This window comes from Typha angustifolia, chromosome 6 (genome assembly GCF_048772165.1).
Source record: "Typha angustifolia cultivar Huaian chromosome 6, ASM4877216v1, whole genome shotgun sequence".
In the NCBI taxonomy this organism is placed as follows: domain Eukaryota; kingdom Viridiplantae; phylum Streptophyta; class Magnoliopsida; order Poales; family Typhaceae; genus Typha; species Typha angustifolia.
The window spans coordinates 4571412-4581736 of NC_133244.1; the positions used below are offsets into that span (position 1 = coordinate 4571412).

The following is a 10325-nucleotide window of genomic DNA, read 5'->3' on the forward strand; positions in this document are numbered from 1 at the left end:
AAGACACATGTCGTTTACTAGGACATATGTGGTGAGTTATCCTCACGTAGTTTCTATCAGCTAAAAGGGTGCTCGGTTTGGATGGATGTTGATACCTTTGTGAATGACAGGGTATGATTATATTTGAGATACCATTTGCGGATAGTAGGGTATGCTCTGAGCCTTCGGGCATGTTGATGAGATCGGGTACTAAATGTTGACTGTGTATAGTGGTCTAGTATGATGATATTATTCAGAGTCGATATTGATAACTGAGATATTAAAAAATATATACGATTTCATTATCATTTGATATACCTAATTATTGAATGGTTATTATTCATCATATGTGGTTGCATTTGATATCATAATATAGTCATGATCGGTATGCATCATATATGTCATATTTGAAAGAGTTATGATGATGACGTGACATAGAAATTTATTTATACATTATTGAGAATTACATATATGATCAGTTATGACATGATGTCCACTATACATTTATATATTATTGAGGACATATTTATATATTCATTCATGACATGATGCTTCTGATTCATATTATCCAGTACATGATTTACTCTCTATTTGACATCACTTATTCGAAGTAAGATCTATTCATCGAGTCTTTAGCTCATGACTCTTTATTTCTTTTCTAACCCTCTTAGATATGTGGTACGTGATAGCGACTTAAGATATCTTAAGAAGATATTTAGAGTAATGATGGTGTGAGCTATAGATGCGAGACGGTATAGATGATAGTTGATATAGACATTAAATTATACAATTATTTGATATTTGTACTCCATTGTATTAGACGATGATTTATATAATACAAGTCGGATTATAGTGTACTCATGCATTAATGATTTTGGTTATATCTTGATGGTTTGTCATGGTCTGTGTGGGCCCCGCCAGATTATGTAGTTTTCTAATATGATTATTGTGGACTTGAATATTCATATGTTAACATGCTTATTTGGTTGATAGTATGATTTATCTCTAAGATGGATTATGTTGAATACATGTGTATCTATGCATGACGGGCCCCACTCGTCCTATTGCATGCACTGTGCGTGCCGTGTGGGCGTGCACGTGTCCGTGCCGGGCGGGGGCATTGCAATATGCCCATGGGTCCAGCTTATGCCATGCTCAGGCTATATGCGTGTTCAGCTCAGTCCAATGATGCAAGCCCATCAGGTTGTTCCACCAGTCATCCTCAAGCTTGTATTTATGCTCAGGGTCATGCACTTAGGTTCCAAACTAGTTCACACAAGGTGGTCGAACTAGTTCGCAAAAATCTGGCTTGCTTCGAAAATTGTTCTCTTCATCACCGGGAAGCGGTGAGAAACCCTAGTAGAGCCACCCTAACTTATGGGGGTAGCTTCTCGTGGTGGCAATCATTGGGTTTGACCAGCCGACAATCGCCGGTGGTTGCGATGGACACAACTAGCTGGCAGTCGGCCTGAAGAAGCGAGCCGTGGCCGCTAGTGGTCATGGGAGTGTCGGACCATCGTAGTGATAATGGCCACCGATGGCAGTCTTCCGACCGATGCTGGCGAGATTAGTGACCACGGTTTAGGTACGGATGGTCTAAGGAAAGTACCGGATGTGGCGAGTTGGGCCGGTGGGGGCTAGATTGCCGTCCATGGAAAACTCGAGTTTTCGGCTCTAGCTTTCTCTACGGGTGGGGAAGATGACCCATAGCCACTACTATAGGTGGCCTCCGATGTGGTAGCGACGTCTATGAGGATCTAGGGTGGTGGGAGGAGACTCCACCGCCGCTGGAGGAGTTGTGGTTGTTGTGGGGCTCCTCTCCACCTCCCTTATGGGTGGAATTTTCTAGTCATGACTGAGTTGAGTTCACCCTGACCGACAGTGCTAGCATCACTGGATGGTGTTGGGCGACCATATAGGACCTCTACCAAGACATGTATTGGGTCTTTGATTGTCTCTCACAAATTGGTCGAAAATTCTCTAAATATCCCCTTCGCCCACCCTAATGATTTGTTGTCGACGACTATCGGTAGTGGAGGGGGCGCCGGAGAAACTCTCACAGAAACAAAGATGAGTTCCTGGTCCTTCATGATCATTTGTTTCCCATTCGTCTTAGATCACATGATAACTATTGTCCGAGGAATGTCAGCTCTAATACCACTATTACGAACCAGACCTAGACGTAATAAAATTATGATATTTTATGGGTTGTAGCTTCATGAGCTAACGTCCTAATGACTTTGGTTTCATATGAATCAAAGGTCGGGGTGAAAAGTTCAAAAATAAAATAGTGAAGGAATGTCAAAACGGGATAAAAGTGAAAATATCCGATGTAGTGGCGGTCGTTGAATGGTGGCGGACGACAAAGAATGGTGGTCGATAGCCTTATAATAGGGTGGCTCTTAGGAAAATAAATGACTATAATTAATTTACTTCTACTCCTAGATTATCTTACTCTTACTCCTAAGATAAACTCAAGACTAAAATTAAGATGTCAACTGACCTCGTGGTCATTGTCCCTGTGATTCGATCCGACCAGACTCAAAATAATATCACTATTTGAATATTAAATTTAAAAGGTGGCCTATCTAGGTATTTAAATTTGGGTTACTTATATTTATATTTTCTGAATTGTTTTTCTAAAATATAAACCCAAATATCGATTCTGTTAGGTTTTAATTATCTTTTACATCCATGAGTTATCATGTACGAGTTATATAAGTTATATGATGCGTTTACTCTTATATTTTGGAGTGAAGAAGAGAAATAAATTTCGGTTTACCAAAATACATTCACCCTCTCAAGAGTTATTTTTGTCTTTTCATCTTGTGGGTCTACGAAGTCGAGGAATAAGATATTTTTAATAATTTTGGGGGTTTATATGTCTCCCCCCATAAAATATTTATCAGAGATACGTAAAAAATAGTGATAAATTTAGAGTCTTTTGTGTAACTATCCGTTTAAATTTCTAAAGAGACATAATTTGGTCAGAAACTCAAAATTGATAGTGCAATTAATACTCAGTGGCCAAGTGGCAAAACAAGTACATCTATGAGGTACAAAGGAAGCAATCCGAGGAGTCACTACTTAGATGAGTTTCTTCATTCTTCTTAAACCATGGCCCACGCGTTTCTTGCGAACAGGAGTGCGAAATGAGTTTCTTTATTCTTCTTAAACTACTCAGTTTTCTAATTTTGGCTTATTTTACCCGGTCATCTTAGACATTGGATTTGTTAGATCGAATTAGGTTATCATTAGAATTTCTCATTTCAGTAGAGTAGTTTTAGTCTACGACGTTCGAACAACACTTTTTGGTGTTTGAACGTCACAACCCCCGTTGAAGAATAAGTACTCTCATGTTTTGACATTCAAACGTCACACCTCATTGACTATTCTCAGGTTTTGGAGTTCAAACACTCACCAATAATGTTCAAAAGCTCGAACTCGAGAGTGTAGCCTAGCCCATCAACAACGTTTGAACGTCTGACGCCGAGATCGTTGTGTTACAGTTAATTTAAATTATTTTAAATTTTAGTTGGATTCTAAAAATATGGAAGACAATAATTTTTAAAATTATTAAAGATTATTGCCTCTTCTTCTTTTAGCCTCCTGGCATTTTAACAATGGTGGAGTTTGAGTTTAGTTTCAAACTTAATTAGTTGATCTTATTTAATTTTAATTTTTTTAAAAAATAAATTTAATTAGATATAAGAAAGATAAAAAAGATATTTAATTATTGAATAAGAATGGCTAACCCTGAACTCAAAGCAAAAGCTTTTTGTCAGCTGTAAAAAGCTAGCTCTCACCACCATTGTCAATTGATTCTATTATTCAAAACATTAACATTTTAATTAACAATTATTAAAATTATAAAGTTAAACATATTTATTGGTTGAGTGTGCGGAGGATATTTTTTTGTACAAATGTTGTCCTCAACAGTGACAGGTTAATTTATTAAAAATTCACCTTTCTCTCCTCCTTTAGAAAGATATAATCCCCTATCCATGTCGGAAGACGTCAATAGAAAATCTAAGTATCAAACATGTCGGCAGTTCGACTTCCTTCCTTCCGAGATCACAAAACGACGACATCCCCTATCCAATAATAATATATCGAAAAGGGTATAAATGTAATCTCCTACTCCAGTTACCTCACAACCGCACGCGTTCACTTCCTCTGTCCTACACGTAGTTTACACGTTCTCCTCCTTCCCCGCTTCTCCACCTTCCTTGCTTCCTTCTCCCCAAAGTATACTCCGCAACTCTTAATACCACCTCCATTAAATTCCGTCCTTCTATTCTCTTCTTCTCACTTCCTGTAACTCCGATGGCTTCCCCAAACCACTCCAACTCCAAACCCCTCTACCCGCAAGTACTCGAATCCAACCCCGACCTCAACTCCCCATTCCTCTCCACTTCCACATCCACTTCCCACTCCCCTCTTTATCCACCTCTCGATTCCAATCCCCCTCCTTATTCCGCCCCTTATCCGGCCGCTGTTCCCCCTTCTCGTCCCTCGTTATACCCTTCGTTGGATATGACGGACCTCGCCACTAACCTCTTCCCCGACGCTGCCGACGAAGGAAACACTACGGCGAACCCTGCTCTGCCGCCTCCCGTTGAGGAAACCCTCCTCGTCATCCCCGGTGCGATCCTCCACCTCATTGACCTCCACCGGAGCGTGGAGCTCGCCGCCGGCGAGTTCTCCGTCAGCCGCCTCCGGCAGGGCGAGAACGTCGTCGCCGTCCTTGCGCACCTTGCCGGCGGCGGAGAGCTCGTCCAATGGCCGCTCGCCCGCGACGAGGCGGCCGTCAAGCTCGACGATTCCCACTACTTCTTCTCCCTCCACGTCCCCCGCACACAATCTGATGCCGACGCCGACGCCGACGACGGATCGGATGCCGGCCTCCTCAACTACGGCCTCACGTTCGCCAGCAAGGGGCAAGGGGGATTGCTTCAAGAATTTGATCGGATCTTGGAGAGCTACAGCAGCTTCTCGATACAGAAGGTGGAGGTCGGGAAGGAGAAGTCGGAGGTGTTGGATGGGACGGCGGCGAGGGAGATGACGCCGGAGGAGGCGATGGGACCGAAGAAGGAGATGATGGAGGAGCGATCGGCGGCGTATTGGACAACGCTCGCGCCCAATGTGGAGGATTACAGCAGCTCGGCGGCGAGGGTGATCGCGAAAGGATCGGGGCAGCTCGTGAGGGGGATCTTGTGGTGTGGGAATGTGACTGTGGATAGGTTGAAGTGGGGGGAGGATTTGTTGAGGAGGAGGGTCGGGCCGAGCTCCAAGAAGACCGAGATTAGCCGGGATGCCATGAAGAGGATGAAAAGGTATTGGCTCTTTCACTCCTTAATGTTGCCCTTTAGAGTCATGAGATGGTTTGATTCATCAATGTGGTAGGTAATATTGGATAGAAACTTTTTCTTGCTTTTATGCGTTTCTTTGATGGATTTATGTTGGTGATAGGCTGATCTTTTTGTCTTTCAAAGAAATTAAAATAGGTTTGATCACATTTGTAATTGTTCGTGTGCAAGATACAGTAGAAATAGGTTCCTATCCTTTTTTCAGCAAAGAAGAAAGATTATTCTTATGAAATTGTGGTAGCTAACTAAACTTGGATTAAGATGCATTAATTTGGGGCAATAAGTCCTTTTTCACAAATTGTTCTACTAGTGTTCCATTAGTGATATAGGGGAAGTCATGAATGTAATCATTTAACTTTGATGATAGCTCTCTGTTTATGCAATAGTTTAGTGGAGGTGGAATTTCTTATTGACATGTTACTTGGAGCATTTCTGTTTCATTAGTATCTCTGGTTAAGTGTCCGCATATTTACCTGTTGTATTCTCATATTGTTGATCTAATTGTTTTAAGCATGCCACCTCAGATATGGATTTGCTCCATTTCTCATCCTTTAAAGGCTATATTGGCTGAAAATGCTTATATAGAAGGTGCCACCACTCTGTTAATTTTCTATACTGTTGTCTCAGCTACCCTCAATGATTAGTCACTAGCTACAAGATTACGCAATGTGTGAAATCATCTACCATTCTCATCCTTTGGTTCATTCATCTCTCTCTAGTCTAATTTTCTTATTTTGGTGTTGATTGGCATATGGTGCAGTCATCTTATCCCCTCCTATATTCAAAAGCTATCTTGGGTGTGGTCACCAGTAGTTGTTAAGGTTGCCATCTGGTGCAGTTCTGAATTGAAAAGTTACACATTCAATTAGCTCTTCCATGAGAGCAAACATCAACTATTTCTAATAAGAACATCTTCTTTATGTCATCTTTTATATTCGTTATAGACTTTTCCTGATTCAACTATTTCTTGAAAGATTCAAATAGTCACCTCATTTATCTGCATGTTCTTCCTCACTATTTGGTAAAAAAATAATAATGAATTCTTTTTTTCCTCCCAGGGTTAAGAAGGTCACGAGGATGTCTGAAAAAGTGGCAACTGGGATCCTATCTGGGGTTGTGAAGGTTTCTGGATTTTTTACCAGCTCCATTGTAAATTCAAAAGCAGGGAAGAAGTTCTTTGGGCTATTGCCAGGGGAAATTGTCCTAGCTTCTCTTGATGGATTTGGTATGTCACTGTTTCTTCCCCTCTGTTAACAAAAAGGTGCTTTTGTAATTACTGATACTTACGGTTCATTTAAGAATTTGCTGTTGTGGAATCTTGAGATGATTTAAGACTACATTTTAGAATGTTAATGATAGTATGAAGTTTATGAATTTGTGTTATGGTCTTATCATGAAACCCATGTTAGTATGAAGAAACTATTTGCTCACTAGCTTATGCAAGAAAGACAGAACTTATTGCAAATTTATTGCTTTTGACAAGTTTGAAGTAATTATTTTTTATAATAAATGTTAAGCTGATATATCTTGAAATTGAATGTGTTAATTTTTCAGAGTTGGGTCAGATTGAGTATGGGATCTATATCCAACCAGACAACTAACTGGGAGATATCTTTGGGACTTCACCCCAATATTAGGGTAACTGAATTTGGCACTGGGTTCTGTTTTGGGTATCGAACCTGACCTGTTTGCCAACAGTTATGCTTTTAAAAAACTGAACTCAGAAATTGGATTGGTTGGTCTATTATAAGGTCGCCACACTTTATATAGCTCTTTGACTTAATTGCACATTACAGATGAAAAATCTTTAAATCAAGAGTCATCATCTTTCTCTGTTGTCTAGATTGTCATAGTGATGACTGTTTGTATGGTTCCTTGTTAGAAATTAGAATTGCAAAGACAAAATGAAAATTTTGTCATTTCAATCTTTTAGGCTAAATTATCTTTTTCCAAGCTGTTAGACTGAAATTAAAATAGGTAGAGAAAGTTTGCTCCTTGTAGTGGGAAATAATATTTTACTTCTGTGATTTGAGTTTACAAGAGGGTTGCTCTACTATGGAAGGTAGATTAGTTGTGTTTACATTCTCACTTTATGCTGAAGTTAAGCATAGTTTGTCCTTTGACTCGAATAATTGAACATGGTGATAGGGAATAAGAGAGACAATATCAATCTATTATCTTGAATTCTCAGCCAATAAGTTGTCCTCATATGGTTTTCCCTTTCTTGTGTTTATTAGTTCTTCTTTCCATATTGTTTCTTTTTTTTTGTTTTATTCTACTGATATGATCTTGTAGTTCTATGGTCTAATTTTGTTTGCCATGATTGATTAGACCTTGGACCTTGTTCTATTACTTATTTGGCAAGCATTTTTGTTTTCGCTCCAATGACTTGTTAAATAAGACATTCCAAAAGTTGAAGAAAATTGAGACGTCCAAAATAAAATAGATATTCTAATAGTTATCAAGTCAGACCATTGCCATAATATATGTAGCAGAGCACGAAGACTTCTCATTATATATCTAGTATTAGTTAGATTCTGTAGCCTTGCAATTTTGCTGACGGTGTTTCCTTCTTAACTGAGAACTTGGTGATCAAGTCTTTGGACTATCAATCACATTTGAGATGCAAATACAACATCGAATTGCTGCCACTTGTGTGTCATGCTAGACTTCATTGTTAGATTGCAATTAGATTAATGCTCTACTATTATGAAAAAGCCCCTTGGAAGCTTATTTGTTCCACATTATTAATTTGTTAGAGATACAATTCCATGAATGACTTTCCACTAGTATGATAGCAAAGCACAATAATGTTAGTTCACAATGTGAGCGGACAAAGTCTGAGCATAAATGCATATTTAGCAAGGAAATTTGTAGAAAAAAGAACATATTTGTAGGCAATTATAGAATATGATTCCTGTTCTTTGTCCTCTGTAATCCTCTTGATTAGAATATTGCACTGATTATTTCAATTATTTCATACAAATGACACATATGATTGGCAATCATGGAAGACAAGTCCTATTCTTCTTCTGTAATTCTCTTGCTTAGAATATTGTACTGATTCTTTCAATATGTTTGGCTGGATCTTCCAAATGTTTTTATATTAGTGATATTGGTTGTCTTGGACTGTTACCCTCTTGTGAACGCCGAAAGTTTAAAGCCATTTTGCAGGCATAGCATGGTTTTAATTTGTTCTTTTCTTGAAATAATTAGGAAAAATTTGTGATGCTGTTGAAGTGGCTGGTAAAAATGTCTTGCAAACATCTTCGGTCGTGACAACAGGGCTTGTATCTCACAGGTACTAAATTCTGAGACACTATCTATTTTTAACTTCCTGATTTGCCAAGTATGTGAAGCTTATTTTATGGATCCCTGCACCAATATAATTTCATTGGAGAATGCCAATGGGTTGTTTATCATATTATGGAGATTGCTATGTTTATTACCACTACTTAGTTCAGGAAACCTGAGCAGTTTTAGCTTGCCTTGTCAGGGTAGTTCAGAAGAAGTTACATTTGACTTCCATCTCATATCTTTTTTCAATTAAAGCATCATATAAGAAATTCCCTACATAATTTTGTTATCCTTCTACTTCTCTGGCAGTAGTCATGAACAATAAGTCGGCAAAAATCACTCTATGTTGCATTTCATTCATCTGAACCAAATAAGTGAACAAATAGAGTTTTGTATGGGTACCGATCGAATCGGTCTTTGATTCTTTTGAACTTCAAAAATTCTGAAAATCAAAGACTTACATGTCAAATTTGCAGGTATGGCGAACAAGCAGCTGAGGTCACAAATGATGGGCTTGGTGCTGCAGGACATGCTATTGGAACTGCATGGGCTGTCTTCAAGGTAAGAAAAGCTCTCAACCCCAAGAGTGCCATTAAGCCCACAACTCTCGCAAAGTCAGCTATTAAGGCAGCAGCTAGCGACCTAAAAGCCAAGCAGGGCAAGAAGTGAAGAGTGTGCTGCCTGCCATCCTGTTGTTCAGGAAAGGTGAGAAAGAAAAAAGAAAAAAGAAAAAAACTGTGGTATTTATTGGCTGGACTTCAGTTTGTTCTGGAACCGTTTCGATGTTCTCTGTAGATGAGTTTAGGGATATTTTTTTGGTGATGGGACAAAGATTATATCTGTTTGTTTGCCCCTAGTGGAACATTATGGGTGTACTTTTGTTGTTCTTCTTGTATTTCTTTCATGTTAGATTCGTGTTAAAAATCCAGATGATTCAGTTTTCTGGTAAAGCAGATGAATTTTCACATACTCGCATTGCTATTTCTTAAGATCTAAGAAGAAAAAGTTGGTCGAAATACCATTGAATTCAAACTTTCATAATTGACCATCACATCGTATTCTTTAATCTGTAGAAGACTTACAGCTTTTAATGGCTTTGTGAGAATGTCAGCAATTTGATCTTCAGACTTACAAAATACCATTGCAATTTCATTTCCTTTGACAACCTGAGCGAATGTAGTGAAATTTGATGCCAATGCGTTAACTTATCCCATAAAATACTAGATCTTTGGGTAGAGAGAACCAATTTATTATCACAGTAAATCTTCGTAGGAGTTGTTTGCTCCTAATGCAACTCATTTAATAATTGTCGCAAGCAAACATCTTGACCTCCAGTGGAGGAAGCAGTCATATACTCCGCTTCAGCAATGGAGAGCAACAACTTCTTGTTCCTTAGATGAACAGCAACATACTCCTAAGCTCTGTGAAACACAAAAACGGAAGTACTTTTTCATTTTTTCAAGATCACTTACATAATTGCTCTCTGATAAGATCACAATCATTAGTAGATGAATAAAAGATACCAAGATTTTGAGTACATTTTATGTATCGTAAGATCTGTTTTGCAGCTTGCAAGTGGGTTTGGCTTGGTATCTTTATAAAATGACTGATAATACCAACTCCAAATATGATATTAGGCATAGTAGAAGTCAAATAACAAAAACTCCCTACTAGACTCCA

General features: G+C 38.8%; 1 protein-coding gene across 1 annotated transcript; it reads left to right on the forward strand.

The window, feature by feature from the left end:
• Positions 1-4159: 4159 nt before the first annotated feature.
• LOC140761080 (protein EARLY-RESPONSIVE TO DEHYDRATION 7, chloroplastic-like) lies at positions 4160-9614 on the forward strand. The gene is made up of 4 exons (XM_073098264.1): positions 4160-5315; positions 6407-6573; positions 8565-8649; positions 9122-9614. The coding sequence occupies exons 1-4, from the start codon at positions 4306-4308 to the stop codon at positions 9312-9314; spliced, it is 1455 nt and encodes a 484-aa protein (XP_072954365.1). The 5' UTR covers positions 4160-4305; the 3' UTR covers positions 9315-9614.
• Positions 9615-10325: the final 711 nt, after the last annotated feature.